Source organism: Monodon monoceros, unplaced genomic scaffold (assembly GCF_005190385.1).
Source record: "Monodon monoceros isolate NGI ecotype Baffin Bay Population unplaced genomic scaffold, NGI_Narwhal_1 Super_Scaffold_13, whole genome shotgun sequence".
Lineage (NCBI taxonomy): Eukaryota > Metazoa > Chordata > Mammalia > Artiodactyla > Monodontidae > Monodon > Monodon monoceros.
Window position 1 is genome coordinate 4,688,683 of NW_021703769.1, and position 25,563 is coordinate 4,714,245.

A 25,563-nucleotide genomic window follows, 5' to 3' on the forward strand; every position below is an offset into this window, starting at 1 on the left:
AATACAGAAAAAGGAACGAACTCCCCCACCCTCACCCCAGAACCATGCAGGAGGCAGCGAGAGCAACACAGTACCAAGAGCCAAAAATGGGAAATAATCTTTGTGTTGAACAATAGGGAACCACCAAATAAACCATGGCAGGTACAGTCAATGGAATAGCATGCCATTCAAGGGATACTGAGGAGTGTTTAATCGCATGGGGAAAATTCGCAGGATGTTAAGTGAAGAAACTACAAGCAATATTTTAAGTCTGTTCCTCTGCACACGCGCACGCACGCACACATACACACACACAGAGTGTACGTGTGCCTGCGTGCGTGTGTCAAAAGAACATCGGGCAAGGATCATCTCTGGGCGCCAAAAATCACCAAGTGAAAGACTGCTCGCCGGCAAGCAGGATGTTCATGTGGTCTCCAAGTATCTGATTACTCTGAGTATCACAGATTACCTATTAACCACAAGGGGAAAATGTGCTTTGACACTGGGGAGAGTTGGCATGCACCATGTTAACCAAGTAATCAAACTTAGTGTCACCAAAAGAGGGACAACACGGCATTAAATGCCTTCTGATATGATGCATCACACATGACACCACCTAGGGAATATTCTTGCCAAAATAAAAAAAAAAGAAAACAAAAACATTTAACCTGAATTTAATCATGAGGAAATAATTGGACAAATCCAGAATGTGGGACATTCTGCAAGTCAACTGGCCTGGACTGTAAAAAGGGTGAGGGTGCTCTAGGAGAAGAAAAACTAAAGGCCATTTTTGGAACAACTGGAAAATGGTGACTACGGGTATGGGTTTCTCTATCAAACATTACTGAATTAATGTCAAGCTTCTTAGCTGTGACAATGGGACTGTGGCTATGTAAGAGACTGGCCTTGTCTGAAGCAGTTAGGTGGTGAAGGGTCATGAAGTCTGTGTCTTACAGTCAAGTAGTTCAGCAAAAAAGGAAGTTTATGACAGCAACGAAGCAAACGTGGCAAAATGTTAAACGGTGCATCTTAGTAAAGGTTAGATGAGTAGGCACTACTATTTTTTCAACTTTCTGTACATCACAATATAAAGAAAAATATTTTAAAGTAAAGAAAAAGCACAAGGCTCTCATTAACAGTGGCTGGGTTTAGTATAAACAAATTACAGGTCCCTTAGTTTTATTTTTGCTCATTTGTATATTTCCAAAATTTCCAACAATGTACATTTCATATAAAAAAATTTTAACTGTTATAAAAGTTATCATGGAAGCAAAATTCACCTTTATTGTACATAGAGTGCCTGGCCTGTAAGAGTGCTCAGACAGCTGCCAGATGCCAGACACTATGCCAAGTTCTACATACACAGCACATTTAATCCCACCACAGCCACGTGAGCTAGGTTTTCATCCCCATTTTACACGTGACCAAACCCTCAAGAGAGTTAATGAACATCGCCCAAGGCCACAATGTTAGTAAGAGGCAGAACTCAGCTTCACACCCAAGGCACCCAAGCCCATGCTCTTCTCATCAAGCCATGCAGCAGAAGCCAAACAGAATATATTCTTGGATATTCCACATTCTGCATTTGCCATACATTTCCTTGATCACACAAAGTAACATGAAGTGACACATCATGTTCCAGGAAATAAAAGTAGTGAATGTCTCAACAGTCATTCCTCTTCGAAGGAATCTTAAAGGAAGCCTACTCTCCCTGATCTCTCTGAAACCCCCAAATATCTAGCTTACCCTTCATTTCCTACCCAGAAGTTAAACATGCGTGAAGGTGGTCGGTTATGCTTTTCCGAGATGAAAAGCAGCAGCTGTGTGGCGGCACGGGGACACGAAGGTGGGCTGTGCGTGGAAACAGCACCTAGTGTCAACTGTGAAAGAGAAGCAGCGGTACAGTGTGCGTCCCAGCTAACTCAAATCGGCAGCCATTCCTCGGATGCCTTCAGTCTCTTAGTTTCAGTTGGCGAACTGCAAAGCGGTGAAAACGCTGCGGCAGTCCTGCCCTTCTTTCCCAAACTGTGAGGGCTACACCGTCTGTCCTCACTGGTGCTGTGGATTTTTTTAAGGTTTATCCGTATATTGTGATACACACTCACAGCACCAGGATGCCTGCTGATTTATTCAAGGGAAACCTTGGGGAAGAACTACCATTATAATCTTCTTCTAGAAAAATCAATATGAGGGATTGATTGCAGGGCCCCGCCCCCACGGCTACCAAAATCTCAAGTCCCTCACATAAAATGCTAGGACCGCTGGCCCATATCCACAGATGCAGAACCCACAGAAATGAAGGGCCAACTGTAATATATCAATTATTTATTTTATGAAAATGAAGTCATCTTATTTTTACCAAAATTAAGAGACAGAGTTAAACATGTATTTAAGCGGGGGGAAAAAAAAAATGAAGGAAACTTAGGGAAAAAAAAAAACAACAACAAAAAACCCAGAATCATGCTTACCAGAACCAAGCATGAAAAAAAAAAATGCCTGAAGGGTTGAAGAATATTTAGTATTCAACTCTCTCCCATCCCTCTGGGTTCTAGAAGATGGGGAAGATGTGGTAGGAAGGTTCTCTATAGTGAAAACTGTCCTTTTCTGTGGGGGGAATGGGAGGGGGGTGAAGGGAGAGAATCCCCAGACCATTCAAGACACAATCCAGCGGAAGAAGGAGCTGCTGAAGGCAACCAGATATAAAAGTCAGAAAAGAAGAGTGTTCTAAAAAGTTACATGAAATGTTAAAATCAAAGTTTTAGAAAAACCATAAAGGCAGTCAAAGCACAAACCTCCTTGAAGGCACCATTCCCCTTTAAAATCAATTTTGACACATTTTGAAATGCATGCACCCACAATTCTGCACCTAATCATTTCTTTTAATTACTGAAAAAAATAAGAAGCATTCAGTACTTACTACTGCTTCCATATCAGAAGTGTCAGTTGGAGCAAACATAGACTGAACCATAAACTTGTGTTTACTTTTCTCATTGGGATCATAATCGAAAGGCTGTAACATCACTGAGAAAGAAAATATTTCATTAGGAGGGTCAGAGCTTGGTTACCAGCAGCCATTTGTTACGTTAATTACTTGTAGTTTGGTTGTAAAGCAGTTTACCAGAACTCTCTATCTGAGCCTTCAGAAGCCCCAGGTGAAGCGAGCAGGTCAGGATGACCAGGTCTCAAACCTGAGGTCCAGGAAACTGAAGGGGCTTCCCCAAGGTCCACCTGCAGGTAGTGGCAGAGCCAGGACTGGGGCTCAGGACCCAGGCCTTCTGATTCCCAGCCCACTGATCTGCCGCGAGGGCACACCTGACCAAACATCTGCTACGGGCCTTACATCCAGGTCAACCAGGTAGAAACACCTGTGCCTGTTTTGCTCAAGAAGCCACATGCAAATGATCTCTTCAGGAACTAAAACAGAGTAATCCAAGACATCTAAGGAACTGTTTTAGCTTCTCTCTGTCCTATTTCCCACGTCAAGGTCATCAAAGTAATGCTTCAAATGCAATTTTGCCAAGAATGTTAGAGAATTTTCAGAACCAGCACCCTCGGGGCATGGAGAAGACACTACCAGCTTACACCCTTTTTCTCCCTAAGCACCTAGGGGAGTCTCACATAAGGGCTCCCTTGACTGAGCACACCCACTGCGCTGAGCGAGGTGCCGTCCTGTTCTGAATGGCTGCCCTAGGACCTACCACCCTACCCCATTAAATGACAGCTGCTTTCAAATACAGGTTTTGCTACAAGCCTTTGACTAAACCACACATCTCACTAAGTTCCCTGAAAACTAACTTTTCCATACACAGGAAAAGCCCGCTATAGCCCTGACCTTGATAAGAGCTCCCCGGGACTGAGCGTCTCCCTTGGGCCAGAAGCTCAGCTCTGCACTTCAGCTTTATCCTTACCTCAAAGGCAGGTAATGTTGTGGAAGTTATTTTGATGGCTGTCTTCAGATGAAAAAACTGAAGTGCAGAAAGGTTGGCTAACCTGCCCAAGGTCACACCGTGGAGGAGTGGACACCCCAACGCAGGTGGTCTGACTGGAAAGCCAATGCTCGTGGCCACCACGAGGGGCTGGCTCTCTGTCCTCTGACAGTGCAGGTCCTGTCCTTCTCCACCAGCACCTCTGCTGCTGGGCACTCGTCAGTGTTCTCTTGCCCTTGAACACCACTTAGAACTTCCCAGGTGCTTAAAGCCTCACAATCAACCGCCCCCTGCAGCAGATACAGGGCACCTACCCTAAGCCCTAGCTTATAAAGGAATCGTGAAGGGACTCAACAAAGTGAAGGGACTCGACAAAGTGAAGGGACCTGCTCAAGGTCACTGTGCTGGGAAGCAGCAAAACTTCGACCAGGAGCCACGTGCAGTCAGCACCCCTTCAGCCACAATGGACACTCCAATTCGCGACGGGGTCACATCCTGCACGCACCGCAGACCCACCATCACGTATCTTACAGAGCCACCCATGATGAGGAAGAGAAATACAAACACCCCCCTCCGTCTTATCTGTAACGAGCCCAATGCCCAGGAGATGAGAACAATCAGAAGACACGGTTAATTTTCAGAGAAGTTGGCTCTTTAGCTCCAGTGACACTGGATCACACACAGAGAATGGATGGGTCCAGAGACCCTAAGACAACCCCACATAAAGAGCCCCAGGAAGGCCTGCTGTTCCCTTTCCACTCTTCTCCCCCTTCCTCCAGGAGGTATAAGCCAGAAAGAAGGGCTCGGGTTGCAGGCACGTTCTAAAGCAAACTGACCCTTCCTTTTTCTCTCTACCTCGCCCCACACTCCCATCCCCAATGCCTTCGCAATGTCCCAAAAAAGGAAAATAACTTTTACTAGGGCCTAGTACAGACTAGGCACCAAAGAAGGAATATTTTCCTTAGTTCTCCCATCAGTCCTCACAACAATCATAAAGATGGCCATGTCTTTATGTTCTAGATGAGAAGACAGGGCTTGGAAAGGCTAAGTGGCCTCCCTCGGGTCCCATGGACAGCGTATTAACTGATGGAACCAGAGCTCCACATTGGCTTTGTGTCCACAGTCCAACTTCCACACCACAGGTTCTCGAAGTGTTACTCCCAGACCCCGAGACCCACCCCTCAGGCGGTCCATAAAATCAAAACTGCTCATAATACCAAGACGTTACATGTTACATGCTTTTTCCACTGCCCTGACATTCGAAGTGATGATCGGCACAAAAGCAACGGTGGGTGAAACTGCTAGTGCCTGAGTGCAGACTTTACTAAATTCCAACCCTTGACAATGCATCTTAGCACTCTGTACAATGAAATGACAAGTACACATCAAGCATTTCTGCTGCCTTGGGAAAAGCACCTGTGCAACTGTTTGGGTTGTGAGCTCAACTGGACGCTTTCTCATGGAACCTTTTACTTGAAAGAACAACCGACAGAAAAACTATGGTTATTCACACCTGGGTATACAGCAGATACTTTCCTGAAAAATGAATGAAGTGAGCCTGTCACTTTAAGGAAAACAACTTACAGTTGTTGCCGGTGACAAAAACCAGGCATTCAAACAAAAGTTAGAATATTGGAAAACCTCCTTCTGCCACCAAGAGCTTCACAGTTTCCTGAAGATTTAAGGACTTTTCCAACGAGATCAGTGGGAATAGTAACGAATGTACTTTTCTGATACTGTATAATGAGATGTCAACAGTTGGAAGATCTGTATAACTCAGCTAGCATAATATTACCAAAGCCATCAAGTGTAAGAGAAACCAATGCATTTTAGTGAAACAAAGTTCAAACGGTTCACTGACAGGGTGTCAGATTCTACACTGTATTAAACTTTAAGAAAGTGTCACTTGTCAAGTTTTGGTATAGTATCAAAGAATAATGTCTATAATTATCTGAAAAGGCTATTAAAAATACCCTTTCCTTTTCCAGTACATATCTGTGGTAAAGGTGGTTTTACTTCATATATATTCACCAAAACAACACATGATAACAGACTGAAATGCAAAAGCAATTGAGAGAATCCAGCCTGTCTTCTATTTAGCCAGAAATCAAGGAGATTTGCAAAACATACTGAATAAAGCCATAATTTTTTTGAAAAGTTATTCTCCACTAAAAATGTTACTGTTTGCATATAACTGTATTTATTAAAGTTGTTATTAAAGAATACTTTTTAAATTTCTCAGTTTAATTTGCAATACGATAAATATTGATACAACCCACAAATCAAAGAAAGCTCTTTTGGTCTTTGATTTCTAAGAGTGTAAAGGGGCCCTGAGACCAAAAGGTCTGACCACCGTTATTCTACATCAAGCTGCCTCGCAGGCCCCTCCAGGAGGAAAATGCTCTTGTTAATAATTCAAGTGAAGGCACTGGTGGCTTTGTGTAGTCCCCTTCTTGGGAGAATGTGCAGTTTGAAACAGAAAGCAACCTCACACAAACCAAGTCTTGAGTCCCGTATGTACCCAGGCCTCGGGAGGAGACAGAAGCACACGTGCACACGCACGTGTCCCTTACAGGGAGGGGACTGGGGTTCCCTGTGCTCTGCTAACCAAACCACCCTGCAACCTCTTGCTCCACCTCTGGAGAAGGGCGCTGTCTGAGACCCCCCCTGCCACCCTCGGACCTTGAAGGTGGCATCAGTCCAACTCCAGGCCTAGAGCAGGCTGCCTGCCAAGTCGCCACAGTGCAGAGCTAGAAGACCCTCAAGAGGATGTAACTGACATTTAGACCTCGAGGCTCAACAAGAATGTAAGCACATAAAGAAGTGGGTACTGGTGGTAACAAATCACCTTACAGGAGCACTGGAGACAGCAGAGGCGGCAGGTCAAATACCCCTTCTGCAAAGGCTGGGACTCATGAAACTGAAACGCAGATGCCCGATGCACTGGTGAGACTGGCAAGGTGAAAACTTTAAGCTGAGTGAAAATGGTGGCCGCTGGTGAACTTCTGCAGCAACTCTCCTTCCACCTAGAGCAGTAGGTGGAAAAGGCCGCGTGTCCACACACACACACACACACACACACACACACACACACACGGCTCAGAGAAATGACTTGATTAAATGCAGCATAAAAGCTTCTTATGAGAACCTGAGCAGGTCACAGATCATTTTCACCTGCATCATAATAATGGCAACAGAGCAAATGAATAAAAGTCTGACAAGCACCTCGACACACGCTTTATTATTTTTTTAATCTCAGAATTTTATCTTGAAAATGTCCCTCTCCTTGTTCACATGACCACAATCTCAGCTCAGCCCCACCCCCCAACACCTAAGCCTCTCCAGCTAGATCTCCCCGCCTCCTCCCGGTCTCTCTCTCAGACAAGCTGCCCTGCAGAGCCCTAAAACGCTACAAATTTAATCTCCCCCTAAACACCCTACTCACCATCACGAAATTCCTCGGACCAAAAACCTGCTACAAAAAAAAAAGCCTATTTCCCAAGTAAAAAACAATCAATTCAAGTCCACAGCCTGGCTCTCTCAGTTTACTGATATGATCCAACAACAGGCTTCCCTGCTGGTCCAACAGGTGTGCATATGGTGCTGGCCACACCCCCGCACGCAGGTATTCTCCTGTCGTTACCCAAGTCTCCTCTTATCATGTTGGGCCTAGGAGGCTGGCACATCCCTCTCGGTCCCCCTGCCCTACTCACATCTCAGTATGTCACACCTCCCCAGGCTTCATCTGACTCCGAACCTGCCACTAGTCTGACTCTGTCATGAGGGGGTCTCCAGCTTCAGCGTGCATCAGACCCACCTGGAGTGCTTGTCAAAACACAGGTGGCAGGGTCCCACCTCCAGTTTCTGATTCCACAGGTGGGGCTGAGAACACGTATTTCTAACCTGTTCCCAGCTGCTGCCGCCGGTCCAGGCACCCTACCTGGAGAACACGTGCTGCACGACACCTCCTCACGCCGCAGCTCCTACTGGAACGCTATTTCACACTCTCATCTTACTGGGGATCTTATTCTATCAGCGGACACTACTGATACAGAGTTCTCCCCACATGTTCGCCTTTTCTACCCAATTAAGCTGAGACCAGGACTTCACGCTTTGCTACCTCACATTCTGGAAACTAACCTGCGGCTTCCCACTGGCTGAGGAGTATGCCCCCTCTTCCCTTCCAACGTTAAAAGCCCTCTGGAATCATGCTCCCCCCAGAAATCTCCCTGGGCAGCACAGAGAGAGGAAACCCTCTTTAATCCTCAACCAGCTGTCTCCTCTTCTGCCCCACTTCCCAGAGCCACTCACTCGTCATCTCGTGGTTTAAGACAGCGGTCTCCAATCCTCTCATCACCACTGTGCTCTCGCCCTCTGTCTTTGCTTTCATGCCTCTGTCGAAAGACTGCTCTCTGCTAAACTGCATTTACAGTGCCATAATGAAGCCACTGCTCCCCTTTCCTGAAGCTAATCCGAGACGCACCAGCACTCTGTCATCGGCTTATGATAAGCAGTCTTCCACAATGAGGTGACAGAGCTCTAGCCTAAAGCAAAGCGGACATTTTAGTGAGACTGCGTGTCCTTATCGTGAGTAAATTCATTATTTCCTTCAGGATGCTCAAAATGTTGGAAACATGACTACTTTCCTGGACCTCTGTCTATTCAGGGACCCATGGATGGAACTAAGAGTCTAGAGGGTAAATAATTAATTTTATCTATTTATAAACTGGTTGACACTGAATTGTCTTTGTGCTCTCTACAGGAGTTTCCAGTTCAGTACAGCCCATCTTAGATAACAAACCCCTCAGAGTCTTATTGATTTATCTGTGCAGAGTTTACAGGGCAAACGTACCCCAGTATCACTGGAAAATGAGGTGTGCAATATACAGTCACTGGCCAAAGAACATGGCTGACTCACTCTTTTTTATAAATATCTTTTAAAATGCACATCTTTTTTCAAAGCTCCAACACACTTTCCTATCTCCATTAACACTTTATACTGGAATACCACACAGCCATTCCTGAGTACTCTCGTGTTCTGATTATCAACATCCATTACATGCCACCTTAATATGACCCACAAGCAAGGTCTCTCGGGACTGACCCACTGCACAGGGAGAACGGTGTGCCCTGAGGCTCAGGCAATCCCAGATCCCTGCTGTTACCTTCCCGTACTTGTTCTCTGCGGTGTTCCTGTCCAGGCCTTCACTGTGGCCACCGCTCGCAGCCCTTGCCCTTCACTCTGGCCTGTGATGGGCTGGACATCAGAACAGGGTTAACAGAGAGTCTAAGGTAAGAGTATAAACAGGAGAGTCAAGACTAGGGAGCCTAAGTGTAGAATATGCAAAAGGTGCTGTAACCAGTGAAAGGAACATTACTTTTGGCTGCTCCGAAGCCACGCCTGGTTTTTGCTCCTCGGCCACGCTGCAGTGAGCTGTACTGAATGTACTTCAGCTAAGTGAGCTGTACTGAATGTACTTGGATAAAGTCCTCTTGATCACGATCTTTGAAAAATGTAAAAAATAAGGAAATTGTGTTACACTCATAAAAAGTGAAACATAGGATTCTCCTTAAGAAACTTCAATATTACAGTAAACTTTTTTTTTTATAAATTTATTTACTTATTTAGTTTTGGCTGTGTTGGGTCTTCGTTGCTGCACGCGGGCCCCCTCAAGTTGTGGCGAGCGGGGGGGTACCCCCCATTGTGGTGCGTGGGCCTCCCACTGCAGTGGCCTCCCCTGCCGCGGAGCACGGGCTCCAGGTGCGCGGGCCTCAGCAGTTACGGCGCACGGGCTTCATTAGCTGTGGTGCACGGGCCCAGCGGCTCCGCGGCATGTGGGATCCCCCCGGACCAGGCCTCGAAACCGGGTCCCCCGCACTGGCAGGCAGCCTCCCAACCACTGCGCCACCAAGGGAAGTCCCTACAGTAAACTTTAAAAGCACGATTAAGCTTAATTACTGTTGGTAATTTCCCCCTTTTTTTAAAAACCAGAATCTCATCTGGTGAAAAAGATTAAAGACATCTTTTAAGTATAAATGTGAGTTGTTCTTATCTGAGAGTCATAAAGCTGGTTCGTGAAAACCACTTATGAAAAGGTTCTGTTTATCAGACACTTCCAAAGCAAACGATCAATCGAAGAAGAATGTGGCTGTTCAGATGCCAAAACCTCCAAATTGAGCTCCCACTGTCAGCACTTGACGGATGAATCCCTGACTTCTTTCTCTAAGGGCAGGGCACTTATAACTCCGGACGCTAATCACCTAAAAGCTGCAACCCAAGGTTGGCTGGTCCAGGGCAAGCAAGCAGCTCCTTTAAACTGAGTCAGCAAAATCTTAAAAGGATTAATTGTCAATTGCAGCGCTACCCGATTACGTTACTTGACCAACGTTCCCATCCAAGAAGAGCTGCTGATATTCATTCTCTGTCCTCGGGCTTTTACTGGGAGAACTTTACGCTTTAAAGGTGACTGAAATAAGTGCTGAAAAGGGCTATGTGTCAGGAATAAAAACACTGCTCCCTAATTCTCTGAATTTTAATTTAAAACACCGATTCAGACACTAGAAGATGTGTGTTGGTTTGTCTTTAATTCATCTTCAATTCCCAGGGTACACTTAGTAAAGTGTATCTGTGCCTAAATATTGGTATCTTTAATGACTCTTTCCAATGCCCCCCCCCCACCAAACAGATATTTTGCATTTCTAATTTCCTTGGTACAAAGGCAACCAATATGCATAATTGAACTGCAAATGGAAGCGTGCTTGCTACTTTAGTGAAATTAGAATTCAGTGAAGGCTATAAAAATATTAAACTTAATATCATATTACAGGAAGCGTAAGTATTTTTGATGGGCCCATAATTCTACCACTTCACCTGCTGTATCCGCTGGCAAACATGGTTTGGAATATTAATGGAAAACCCCCTCATTATTAAACTGCAGTATTAAAACAAAAAAATCCACAACCACTAACAGCTTACCACAGACATTTTCAGAAATTATCTACCTTAAAAATATTTTCCCACCAGACAGTTCAGAAAACAGATTTAATTTTGTAAAGCTAGAACAAATGGAGACCCCCCACTGCTTCAAACAATTCATTAATTCAAAAAGTTCTATTTTCCTTGCATTTAAAATCTCTAGAGGAAAAAATCCAATCTCCTCTTCTCCAATCTCCATTTAAGTGTGCCTATTTTGCTGAGGTCCAGATTTGAATAATTCAAAACCGTCTCTAGCAGATGGTGCGTATCAAGGGGCAAGGGGCCAAAACCATGGCATTCTGGGCCAATTAATGCAAACACAAAGCACCCAGCACCCTCCCACCTACTGCCTGCCTCATCCAACAGGCACAGATCCCAGAAGGGGCTGTCAGAAAGAGATGCAAGGAGCACCTATCTAAAGGACAAAGAAAAGGAGTCAGAGACCCGAGTGACCGGATCCCCAAACACTCCTTTGCAAAGTCCACATGTTTTCACCTACCGACACAAGAAGTTTAGGTTATACCTGTTTCCAACTGTAACTTTACCACCTGAGTTTATACAAGAGTTGTTTTTATTTTATTTTTTTTTTAAGGACCCAATGAGTGATGTGCCATCTTCTGAAGAAAAGACATGACAGGTCAGCGTCTGGACTTTTGATGCATTGTGTAAGGTCCTGCGAATATCAGATTAAGCTGACAGCTGAGAAGAGTTTCACAGGGTGTGTCTGAAAGACATCTGACAGCTAGAAAGTCTCAATCCCCCATCAAAACCCTGATCTGTGTGCCCTCAGACCTCAGTCTGTGTTGCCAGCTCCATGGGTGGATACCATCCCCCTCCTCCTCTTTCCCTTCCTCCTTGGCCCCCTCTCTCAAAGAATGATTTATAACCTTTCCTGTCAGCTAGCACATCCCAAGGGTTTTCAGAGATGGGAAAAAAATAATGTACTAGTCATGTCCTTTTCAGGTATGCTGTGACATTCTGTGTGGTAGACAGGGCAATGCTGGTAGTATTTTCAGTTGATTTGATGACCTCCTTTTCATAGATTGTACTTGAAAATTTACTAGTGACTTTTCACTATAAAACAAATGCATACTATAGAAAGAAGAAAAACAAAAATTTCTTCTTAAATTAGAAAAATTTCATAAATTAGTAAAATGTATAGGACTGATTTATTTCTAAAAAGGCAATTCAAATATGTACGACCCACCTTCAACAGAAACTAGCCAGTTTTTGTCAAAGCTAGTGGAAGAAAAATGCAATCCCACTCTCGTACCACGCTTCCCGTTAAAATCCTTCAGCATTGGTAAATACTCTGTGAGGCGGATACCATTCTCTCCACCTCACAAATGAGAAAACTGGAACCTAGGGTGGTTAGAGTATTGGCACAGGTCAGCCGACAGGCTAAACAGCAGGGTTGGGCTTCCCGGTTCAGGTTTCCGAAGCCCAGCTCTAACGCCCTCTGAGTAGAGCGGGTGCAGCCCAGCTCGGCCGCGCGCTCGTGCGCGCGGGAAGGGAAGGCCGGCCTCCGAGCCCTCTGCGCTGCCCGGCCACCGGGCGCCTCCTTCTCCTGAGGACAGTCTCTCTCACCCGCAGGAACCCGGGAACCCCATGTCCTCACCCAGATGCCATCACGTGGCTGCGTTTTAACAGGACCCTTGGAAAAGCGCAGTGCTTTTACCCCAAGACATGAACGTCTAATAAATGATACGGCGGCCCCTCAGCACGGAAAACTCCAGCAAGTGGAGGCTGGTCTCCGCCGGCTGATGAGGCTGTCCCGAAAATGCAACAAAATCTGGCTTTACCCAGGTGCACCCCAAGCACTGAGACCGATACACACCAAATAAAAACAAAGGAGGCCTTTCTCATGTGTAAACATAATCTTGTCTCATTAGGAGGAAGGTCTGCAGACACACGGACATTTTGTTATTCAGTGGCTTTTTTCCCCAAGTACATGACATTTTGAGAGCCAAGGTATTTTGTTTTACATTCATTTGTAAGTGGGGCCATCCCCTAACACTGTTGAGGCAGTTCAGTGTCACCAAAGAGCCACTAGATCAGGACAGACACCTGGCTTCAAATACTAGCTCGGCCACTAATCACCCATGCGCCTGTAGGTATTCACGCCCACTCTCTGAACCTTACCTTCTTATCTGCAAAAGGAAGGCCACAACCACAAAATCTTGGTCTTCCTTAAGGAGGCAGACATAAATCAAAACAAATGCCCAGGGTTCGTTATTACTTTAAAAAACATTCCTCTGATGGGGGAGGGGTGAATCTTTCTGAAAGAGATACACATACACTCACACACGTTTATACTTCATATTGGAAAGCACACCTACACTGTACAACAGCCTGTTGAGACTATTCAGAAAACGATGTTGCTGCCCCATGTCTACTGTGAAAACATCCAAGTCTCATCTACTGACAACCTTACTCAAATTTGACATGGGCAAGGAAATCAAGAGGTAAAGAAGTCAATTTAGAAAAGGGAATTAAAGATACCAGCTGCCCTTGATTTCAATGGAAAAACTGAAACCCTCTGGATCCAAGGAACACCGAAATGCCAACACCCTGGGCCCCTTCCTTTACCAGCATGCTGCAGTTCAGAGCATCTGGGCATCAGAGCCAAACAGGATGGTCCACACCTTCGCTCCGTCACTGGCCCCCTTCTTAGTACAATGGGGGTAACAGTGCATTCTGCACAGGGCAGATAACAGAAATTACATGATGACATGTGTGCAGGCCCAGCACAGAGGAGACCCTCAGTAAATGCTGGCTGCCACCCTCCTGATTTCTCCTGGATAATAACCCGATGCGAGAGTCCAAATCAGGTCTTGCAGCCTCAGGGACAAACACACAAGGGGACAGCTGGTGTGAGCGCACCATAATGAGAGAGACCAATGGATGTAGGGAACAAGAGTTTGCAGAAATGATCAGATAATGAAACACCTTGTATCTTTCCAAAGAGGTGAGTCATTTTCTTTCAGGTGTCAAATGAATAGCCCAATGTATCACAATCGAAATCTGTCATGAGAAGGCCAGCCAGGTGCCCATTTCAAATGAGTAGTTTCTAACGATGCAGAACCTTCTGTGACAGTCTCCTGACACTTAAAGGATTAACACACACTCCCCCACAGCTCCTCCACAAATACAAAAAGCACTGTTGGATCCAGAAGTTCTAATGAGCTAAAAGTTTATTCCATTTCTAAAAATACATTTAAACTCAAACCCATCACTTACATCTCCTTAATTCTAAAATCCAATTCTCAATTTGGGTACTCTACCAGCATCTTTTCAAAATGTGGACTTTGGAAAATATATGCCCTCTCAGACAGGAGGGGGAAAAAACCCATCAGACATGCACAGAACTTGCCCCCTTGAATATATTCCAATTTCCTCAGCCTTCATCTCCCTTACACTTTCACAATCAGTAAAGTGCAGTTACCAATCACTGGAAATGACATGAGCTTAATGTCAGAAATCATTTAGCTTAAATAAGAAAATAACTCCATTTAGCTTTCTCCCACAAAGGAAAATTAAGTTTGTTTAGCCCTTTTTTATTTACTGCCAAAGGGCAGATTTAATTTCAAGGGAGCGAAAAACAAACTCATTCTGAAGCCAAGTCTGAAGTTACCACTTTAATTTTGCTCTAACTATTGAGGCACAAAGGCTGTAAGCGTTAAACTAAAGAGACTCTAATTATGGAAGAACAAGAGGTGAGTGGGACCCACAGAGCTTTTTAATCAGAGGGCGGGGGCTTGTGGGGGAGAAAACGACCATATTATTTTGCTATACTGCACATACAAGCTTTAAGAGATCCCACTACTTCTAGGGGGCCTTTTTAGCCCACCCTGTTGGCCTTCATTCTCAGAACTTACCAGATACATTAATAGAGGCCCCTGCATCAATGATCCCACTGTTGGGCCTCACGCAGTACCTACGTGGTGCCGTGGTCTTCACTTTAAAACACACATTTCGGTCTGTCGGGTTGCCAAGCTTTAGGTTGGTGGTGACAACGTCGGTGAAGGGACCTGTGGAATGAGACAGAGATTGATTGGGGATCTCAGGAGGATCGTTTAGAAGAAAGACTGATTTATGGTCTGGGGTCAGGAGGGATGTGCAAATATGGTTAATCCAAAACCATCTCATTATGATGGATGGGAGAGACCAGCTGAGGCTGACGCACTATAACAGTAACAGCTAACATTCACCAGGTTCTCACCACGCCACCAGGCACCCGGCCTAGTGAGTGTTCTAGCATGCGGTGTCTCCGTGACACCTCACAGATCCATGATTACTGCCGGAGGAGAAAACTGAGGCTCGGGAGGACGCACTGCCTGTCTAAAGTTTTCATGCTACTTAGCGGTAGTTAGGGTCTGGAACCAGGCAGCCTGAATCCAAGGCCAGTTCTTAACCTATGCTGAACACTGATTTCCACAATAACAAGATGAAATCTAACAGGGAGAATGTAAAGGACTAGACCTGGGTCCAAAATGATTATCAAAGGCAGAGTGTGCCAATAGCAGTAGAGAGGCAAGAACGACGCTGAGGTGTTAATGGTCTATACACACAAACTGCCCCCACAGCAACACAGCGTCGCTGCAGAAAAGTTAACATCATCTCCGGCTGTGGCAAGTTCAGAGTCCTGCTGGGCAGCCCACCCCTGAAACGTCACGTTCAGCTTTAACTACCCAGGGTACTGGGAAGATTGAAACAAAGTGCCCTGAGGGTATTTTTTATCATTATTATTTATTCATTTTCTACTTTATTAGATTTTTTAATTAAAAAAGTAAAACATGCTTCTTAAAACAAGCCAAATAATAAAGGATGTATAAAGAGGAAGTTAATCAGCTTTCCCTTGTCCCCTGAGGTAACTACTATTCACAATATGGGAGATGTTTCCACATCACGTATGCTTACACAAGCAGTACACACATACATGAGTGAGGAGGGGGGATTAACAAAAATGGGATCATACCATTTACATTACTCTGAGACTTCTCCAACACCTGACCACTAGGGTTTATCAAGAAATCGGGGGGGGGGGGGGGGGGGGGGGGTGAACTACAAGGTCTCTTAGGACCTCTTCAACCCCTTTTCAAATTCACATCTTTTCACTATGTAAATCAATGATGTCTTTGTGTTTCCTCCAGGCAAGCTCTTTACCCCATCTTTACATTCACAGGAAGTAAGAGATGGGGTGGGGAGGTATTGTGCTCCTGTGTTCACAAACTAAGAAACACATGAAGTTGGTTCATCCGCTCCCTAAGAAGATCCACAACCAAGACGTTTAAATCTGCGCCTTGAAAATTTTTCTATGAGACTCTAAGCTCCTGAGGACAAGAATGATACCAGTTTCTGTATCTCCAGCGCTGTGCCTGGCATGTGGTAAAGGGGTGTGTGTGGAGAGAGGGGGCAGGGAGAGAGAGAGACAGAGACAGAGACTGAGAGTCACTCACCAAGGAGCAAAAGTACCTCGTGGATTACCACTAGCAAAATTAAAATCTCAGGCTGCGTTCTCGCCTCTGGAGGTGCTCTGGGCATGAAAAATCAATCTGATGTGGGCTTAACAAATATAAATTAAGAAATCAATAACGGTGAAAAGAAAGAAAGGAAAAGGGACTCAATTCCAATAAAATAAACCACAGCCAGTTCTGCTAGAAGCTTATTTTGAAAACGTGAATCTGTTTCAATGTGATTGATGTGCATATTATGGGGACAATCTGAGCATAAAATGAATTTCACATTTGCTTATGTGTGATTTTGTCTGCAAGAAACGCTAAGTGATCACAGAAAACTGCACCCAGCTGCACCGAGTGGCATAGAAGTACACAAAATACACAAGTACACACACCTCAATCACCCACCAGCACCTCCGTTCACCGTGTGGGACAGGGGCCACACCCATCCTCACCTGGTGTCACCTTCCCTGTGATTTCGGGTAACCCTCCTTCCTCCGCTTCAGTACCTCACAAACTGCAATTCTCTTCCAACGCCCACCGCCACAGGCAAACTTCAGGTCTTTTTCAAGGTAAAGTGCCATACTTATTATAGTATGTATGTATTTCCGAGCCATCTAATGTGCGCAAAACTGTGCTCCTGCTTGTATTAGGTTCCTATCTTTGTGTGCGTGTGACCAACAAAGGTTTTGAGTGCTATGCACCTAACCTCGTTTCCTCCTCTTAAGTCCTATGGTTTTTACTGTGCTATTTTGTATAGGATGGCGATTTTTAGGAACGCATATGCCGCGTTATAGCAGGATTGATTATACTACTAGATTATCTATTGTTTTGTAGTTACTTATACTAAAAGCTATTCCCATTCTTTGAGCAATGACACCTTCAAGAACGAAATGTCTAGGGAATTCCCCAGTGGTCCAGCGGTTAGGACTCCACGCTTTCACTGCCAAGGGCAAGGGTTCAATTCCAGGTCGGGGAACTAAGACCCCACAAGCCACGTGGCAGAGCGCCCCCCCCCCCCCCCCGCAAAGAAAAGAATGAAATGCCTAGACAGAATTTCTCCATTTGCTTACCTTTCCAATAAGCCCTGCCCTTGGCCCCGTGGCAGTCAAGCTGGACGCCACAAGAGGGAGGCACTTTGTAGGTTCAGCTGTGGCCAGGCATGGGGAAAGGCAAGGCCTCTGCTATCTCATCCCGCCTACTGACTCCATCACACATAACCCTCTCTTGACATGCTAAGTCATCTCCTTACTGAGAACTAAAAGCTGACACAGGAGGGTGGGTACCCTGTGGCCCAACAGGATTTTCAGCCACAGTGAGGGACAGCCAGATGCTGACCACGCTCCATCCTCGTATCAAATTTTTGGCCTCTCGGGAGAAAAAAGACACTTGGTGCTGAGGCAGTCTTTTCGGGATTATGGAGGCAGCAGCTCTCCATGACTCTACCCCTTTCCACTCTCCAACACATGCAGTCTGGCTCAGAATGAAGATGGAGAAAGTCTGATCTCCCATTAAGTCTCTTTGCTTGAAGTGGATATCACTTCAGCAATGGTAAAAGAAAAAAAGAACAACTAAACACAACTCAAGTTTTCTGGAGTCAAAGAAAGCAATTAAACAAACACACAAACACAAGCTCAGACGGACCTACACGGGCACAATCACGATGTACATATATTCCTTGGCCCTCATGTAAAAGGTGCCAATCACAAGGACTTACATGCCAATCATATAAGCAGAGCTCCAGCTCGAATGACCCCACAATGCTGGGGGGGGGGAAAGGAGAAGAAAACAGACAAAAACTGTGAGACACCTGAAAAGGGGTGCGCTTTCAAATATAAGGCCTACGGGGGAAAACAGTACTCTCACTGACAACCTGAAGGTGCTTCATAAACTAACAGGCCTTAAAGCTTTCCAGATATAAGCTTAAAGTTATTTGTTTCAACAAAATTCTGCCTCAAGAACATGGAAACATCTTCAGATCAGAATGCCAAGAATTCATAAGGCCCCACAAACACATCCAAAAAAACAGAGGATTTCCTAAGGTGGTTTGAAGTTTACTAAGCAGAAAATAGGGATGCTGGCAAGATTCCACTGTGAGGAAATTAAGAGCACTTACTTGTTTCCAGCTCAGTTTCTCCCGTCTCTTCCTCCTCACCCTGCCTCATCAGAGGGGGGGGGGTTTAAGTGTCTTTATCCTTTACAATGACCTTTTCTTCTAGGTATTCCACAAAAATAAAGCAAATTTAACTGTAAACACTAATCTGTTTTTGGAAATTCCACCAGTTAACCCATTACATAGCAATCTAAATAATATTTCAGCCTATAAGGTTCACCTAAAAAGTAGTCTAAATTATTGAAAGACAAACGATATTTGTGTAATAAGCAGAATAAAATAAATATCCCAGATTTCTCCCTCAACACTCAACCCTGAGCCATTAAGTGTTAGAGATTTCTTGGGCTTACATAGGTTTTATTTTTAAAAATCTGGAATAAACTACACTAAAAATATATGCAAGTGAACAGCATCATTGATAAAATAGCAAAGTCTCATGTGTAAAAATCATGACATTTTGTAAAAACAGGCCAACCCTTCTCTCCTCTCCCTGGGCAATTTACTCTAAGAATTTTATTGAAAACAAATTCTATTCGATTTGGGTAATTATAGGAAACAAATCATGTTACTGTTCTCCTTTTCCCCTCTATTAATGAATCAGAATACACAAAAACCTCAATAAAAATGATGTAATACGGGCTTATGAGAATCATTCATATTTTTACTAGTCATTTTCATTTCATAGAACTGCCATTTCCATTAAAGCATTATGTAAAAAATGGGATTTTCCTATACCAACATGCATATTTATCACCAATGAACAGAGTCAATTTACAAATGAAATCTTCAAAAATTAGGCTTTTTTCTTTTAAAAGATGAAAAAAATGATCTGGTATCTCTAGCACTGCAGCACCTCCTCTTAAGCATTTTTCTCTCTAATCTTCCTCATTTCAGATAGTTATTTAAGACTTAACATCTAACGTGTGACAAAGGAGGTCCAAAGAAACGAAGCAACATGAATCTGGGAGAAATTAGGAATATTCCTTAAAGTTTTAATTTTTCTCCTTTTTAACAATTTGAATAATGTTCTTCATGCCCTACATTATGCATATTCATCTCTGAAAACTCTTGTGAGTCTGACAGATGCTCATGAATAGCATTAACTAACGTGAATATGAATTCCATGACATGCCCTAAAACATACTAAGATAAAACTAAGCACAGTATAGACTATTTCTTCCACCCAGGTTTGGCTTATTGTCATTTTAAAGTCTGTATTTTAAAGCAGTAAGAAGATCTAGAATTGGCCTTAGAAAGTAAATAATACAATTTCAGCAGAAATATGCATAGCATTAAAAGTAAAAGCAGGAACAGTTAATTTTTCAGTCTTACTTACAAAAATGGAGTCTCAGCATTATAAAGCGCTGGTTTTAAAGGTCAAGGAAAGAAGGTCATATTCCAGCAAACGAGATTCTCAACAGTAAGACATCAGGTTTCAGGTACTGACAATTTCATCAAAAATGGCTAGATAAACTTATCAATCAAGAAACACAAGAGCATTCTGTGGAAAAAGTATTCCATTAAATTTTTAAACATTTTAGCAATCTATGCACGGTTTAAGAGTACTTCTTTCCTGTAATCGTTCATTCCAAGATCCATGGAAGAAAAGACTATAACAAAACTCTTCCTTTCAGAAAATGCAAATAACCATTTTCACAAAAGAATAACTTAAGCATTCAGGTCCCAATGACTGTAAAAGGTGACAGTGAAACTCCAAGTGAACTCAAAACTCAATCTTGACCTTACTTATCTGTGTAACCTTAAGCATATCGTATCACCCCATATGTAAAGAGCAGGACAGAAATTAAGGGGTAATATTTTTCCTTAGCAATTCAACTAGAAAACAAAGATAGATATATACACACACACACACGAAACTATAAAACTCCTAGATGATAACATAAGAAAATCTAGATAACCTTGGTTTGGCGATGACGTTTCAGATACAATACGAAAGGCACAAACCATGAAAGAAATAATTGATAAGCTAGACTTCATTAAAATTAAAAATGTTTGTTCTGCAATGGATACTGTTAAGGAGAATGCGAAGACAAGCAAGCCACAGACCGGGAGAAAATATGTGCAAAATATTTAAAGTATTTAATAAAGGACTGTCACCCAAAATATATAAAGAACTCTTAAAACTCAACAATAAGAAAATGAACAACCGAACTTAAAAAAAATGGGCAAAAGAGCTGAACAGACACCTCAGTAAAGAAGATATACAGGTGGAAAAAATATACAAGTGAAAAGATGTTCAACATATGTCATTAGGAAATTGCAAATTAAAACAACAAATGAGATACCAATACACACTTATTAGAATGGCCAAAATTTAAAACACTGACAGCATAAAAGGCTGGCAAGGATGTGGAGCAACAGTTCTCATTCCTCGCTGCTGCGAATTCAGAACGGTATGGAACTTTGGCAGACAGTGTGGCTGTTTCTTAAAAAACCCAACATACTCTCTTGCCACACAATCCAGCAATCACACTCCCTGGTATTTACCCAAAGGAGCTGGAAACTCACGTCCACACAAAAATGTGCACACAGATGTTTACAGCAACTTTATTCATACAGCCAGAACTTGAAAGCAACCAAAATGTCCAGTAGGTAAATAAACGGTGGTATATGTAGACAATGGAATATCATTCCATACTAAGATGAGCCATCGCACCATGAAAATTCAGACACAGACGAATCTTAAATGCATGTTACTAAGTTAAAGAAGCCAATCTGAAAAGTCTATAACCTGTATAATTCCAACTATATAACATTAAGGAAAAGGCAAAACTATGAAGACAGTGGCTGCCAGGGGTTAAGATGGAAGGGAGGGATACAGAGACTGAGTACAGAGGGTTATTAGGACAGTGAAACTATTCTGTATGATACTATATTGGTGGATACATGTTATTATACATTTATCAAAACTCACAGGATGTATACTACACCAAGACTGAACCCTGACGCAGACTACGGACTTTGGGTGACAATGACGTGTCAATGCAGCTTTATCAATTGTAACGCACGTACTACTCTAGTGCTGGACGTTGACAATGGAGGAGACTGTGCATTTGTGCGGCCGGGGCAACTCTCTGTACTTTCTGCTCAATTTTGCTGTGAACCTAAAACTGCTGTAAAAAAAATAAAGCTTTTTCTTTTCCCCCCAAAAAAGAAGGAAAGAAAAGTATTTGGTCTTCATATTAATCCACTTTTGGTGGCACCCCACAGTTTCAGATAGTAAATATAACTGATTTTAATATACTGTGTATGTATAATTGAATAAATAAATAAAGATGCTTTGTTTTGCTTTTCTTCCATTTTCTGGAGTTCATGAAATTCTGGTGTTGCAAATACATATCCTTCCTTTGTAATATGTGTCCTGATGTAGCCACAATACTTTGAAACTCAAACTATGTGTTACCAAGTAAGTTATATGCCAACTTGAGATATAATTTATCAGCTCTCAGCTTTCCAGATATAAATTTAAAGTTATTAGTTCCGTAAGTTTTTTTCCACTCTGCATAAAAAGAGCTATATTATTTTATACTCTTTTATAAACACAATTTAGGTACAATATCTCTTGTCTCTTCAACACTTCCAAAAAACAAGTTACCATATGTCATTTCAACTCTGAAAAGATTACCTCCTGGAAAGGTAACAATCTGTCTCCAGAAGCCTAGGACTGATGATGGATTTTGTTAAGACAATGAAATTATGCTCGAGGTTTCAATACAATAGACCCTGATACACAGAGTCTACTGTAAAAGTATATTAAGACGGGGGAAACGGACACTGTCAAGTAAAAATCTGTTGGATATCTTACAGACGTCTTTAAAATTTATCCTTTGACAGTGTATTTTCATTAAAGGTATCCTATTGCTTCCTACTTTCCCTAGCCATCTGCAATGCACCGATCCTCACATTATTTTTCTTGTTTATGTAAGGCTTCCACTTTCAGAATGTACACTCCAGAAACACAGAGACTCTTCTGTCCCTCTTGTGTTCACCGCTGATCATCAGCTTCCAGAACACTTCCAGACATAGCGCAGATGCGCAATAAATATGCTGAACAAATGCGTAAAACGGCCATGCCACACTTCTATCTACTTTAAACAATGCTTCCAGTCTTCCTGCACCCTCCCTCCTGGATGCACCACCAGGCTCGGGGTGAACCAACACTGAGCTGGCTGCTGACTGCTCCCTCCGCAGCATTATCCCCCTTTTCATCTTCTACCTAAGACTTACCACTGACTGATGGTTCATGTGTTCCTTTCCTGCCTGTTTCCCACCTAGAGTGAATCTCCACATGATTCAGCACTGGAAGGTCTGAGTCTAGAACAGCGCAACACACTGTTGCACTAAAGGGCTCATCAGTAAGTGTGTGCAGCACAAATGAACACCAGACTTCCTCAGAGGCGATTCAACTCTGATTCTGACACGTTTCCTATAAACGAATGCCTAGTCCATAACTTTGATCTGAAATCATGATATATTTTTGTTCATACACAGGTTGAAGGTACTAAAAATGTTCACTTGTGTCAATGATGCCTTCGTCATTATTATTCTATGATAATTTTGCTTAGAGTTGCCCCTTCAAAAAAAATGAAAAACAGATTTCATAGTAACAGCTATTCAAAGACGGTAAGCTCTTAAATAACCATGAATTCAAGAGTAAGGACGCTGGGAGATAATTTTTTAAAATCTATTTTGATTTAATTATTAGCTCACACGTTAATTCAAAGCTTCAGAAACAAAAATAAAGCTTTGCAACCAATGTGCCTTTAATGGCAGACAGTGGATTCCAATATTTCAGCAGAAAGCCTAATTATGTACCTCTTCTTCTGAAAGAACCACACATAAAGAACCCTACACATACACATAACTTTCCCAAAGAAATCTTAGAATGCAAAGTGTTCTAAATTAATAAAGCAACCTACCTGATATCCTCGGAGAAGGCCAGCTGCTGAGAAACATCACACCCATTATTATAGCAAGAGAAATCAAAAACCAAGAATACTCACTAATGATGCCATCAAAGGCACACTAGACGCCAGCCTGACTGAGATAGACTATACCAACCTTTAAGGCTGCTTATTCAACTCACTGGTTTCCTAGCTCCTTTGGAGCAAAAAGAAATAAAACTCAGTCTCCCATCAACTCCATGGGTGGGAAAAACTAGACCACAAGGCACCCTACTGTAGTATAAGAATCCAATGGATAAAATACTATGGAAGTGTAAGATCAAACTCAGGAAAGCTACCTGCAAAAGACATAAAGCTGGACAGCAAGGAACACCTTAGGAAACTGAAGGATATTTGGAGCTTATGTTAACAGATAAGCAATTACTATCAGAATATATAAAGAACTCTTATTAAGAACAAATGTGTTGGGACTTCCCTGGCGGCGCAGTGGTTAAGAATCCGCCTGCCAATGCAGGGAACACGAGTATGATCCCTGGTCCGGGAAGATCCCACATACCGCGGAGCAACTAAGCCCACGTGCCACAACTAATGAGCCTGTGCTCTAGAGCCCGTGTACCACAACTACTGAAGCCCGTGGGCCTAGAGCCTATGCACCGCAACAAAGAGTAGCCCCTGCTCGTCGCAACTTAGAGAAAGCCTGCACACAGCAACGAGGACCCAACGCAGACCACCCCCCCAAAAAATATATATATATATATATAAAACAAACGTGCTAAATTCTTATGAAGGAATACTATACAGCAATTAAAAAGAATGAACTACATCTGTATTTCAACCACAGATACGTCTCAAAAAACACGTGATACATAATACACCACAATACCGCATTAGGTGATACAGAAAAAAAATGGAAATAGTTCACACTAAATTCCTCTGGAAAGTGAAGAGGAGATCTGGAGCATGAATGGGCAGATGTGGAGGACAAACATGTCTTCAAATTCTTGGTGAAGGTTTATTTATTAAAGAAAAACTTTACAACAAGTCTAACAAATTATTAACAGTTATTCTGTATTTGGGTGTTTATTAAATTATATGTACTTTTGTGTATTTACATTTTTTTCCACAGGAAAAAAGCAATAGTTTAAGATCCAGACAATGTTCTGAGAGAATTTTCTTCTTGTCCAGAATGCTTTGTATACATAAAAATACTAGAATCCTGAATTGTGGAGTTGTTGAAAACCAATATACACACATCAATAGCCATTCTTGTGTAATTTTTATAAAAATCAAGGTTATTATCTAAAACACGTTTAGAGTAGAAGTTGTCTCACTAATTCAAGACAAAGACCCAAACCCAAAATTTTGACAAAATCTATTGTAAAAACTTTGAAGACTAGAAGCTTTAACCCATCTAGAGATAAATTCTTTTTTTTTTTCCCCGAAATTTATTTATTTTATTTATTTATTTTTGGCTGTGTTGGGTCTTCGTTGCTGTGCGTGGGCTTTCTCTAGTTGCGGTGAGTGGGGCTACTCTTCATTGCAGCGCGCGGGCTTCTCATTGCAGTGGCTTCTCTCATTGCAGAGCACGGGCTCTTGGTGCGTGGGCTTCAGTAGTTGCGGCATGCAGGCTCAGTAGTTGTGACTCACGGGCTCTAGAGCACAGGCTCAGTAGTTGTGGCGCACGGGCTTAGTTGCTCCGTGGCATGTGGGATCTTCCTGGACCAGGGCTCGAACCTGTGTCCCCTGCATTGGCTGGCGGATTCTCAACCACTGTGCCACCAGGGAAGCCCTAGAAATAAATTCTATGACTACTTTCGTTAATGCAACATTTCTTTTCTAAATAGAAAAATGGCTAAAAGTACTATATAAGAGCTGAAGTTTCGTACATTCTACCTATACCCAGCACTAAAACAGATTATTTTAAGGTAATGGCACACCTATCTAGTGTGAATTTTATATCAGTTCTAAAAGTATCTAAGACTCAGTTTTGTTTCAATGCATAATCTTTGACCCATTGACTAACAAACATCTAGTAATTTTTCTTTATTTAGGAGACCAAATTTGTGATTAGGGTGATCATGAAATTAAACAAAAAGATAAGCAATATTCTACTCCAATTAAAATTCTACCTGTAGAGGAGAGTGGCAAAACATGACATTTTTTTTCACACAAAGCAGGAAGAATC

General features: G+C 42.8%; 1 protein-coding gene across 2 annotated transcripts in view; it reads right to left on the bottom strand.

Moving 5' to 3' along the window:
* The window catches only part of VAPB (VAMP associated protein B and C), a 52,316-nt gene that overhangs the window by 11,306 nt on the left and 15,447 nt on the right, over positions 1–25,563 (bottom strand). Inside the window, exons 2-3 of one of the 2 annotated variants that reach the window (XM_029219971.1) lie at positions 14,823–14,912; positions 2,897–3,000 (exon numbers count right to left, since the gene is read on the bottom strand). In XM_029219971.1, the coding sequence (XP_029075804.1) occupies positions 2,897–3,000; positions 14,823–14,912 (194 nt within the window). Of the gene's footprint in view, positions 1–2,896; positions 3,001–14,759; positions 14,913–25,563 lie in introns of both variants that reach the window. The other variant, XM_029219970.1, reaches the window with a different exon arrangement.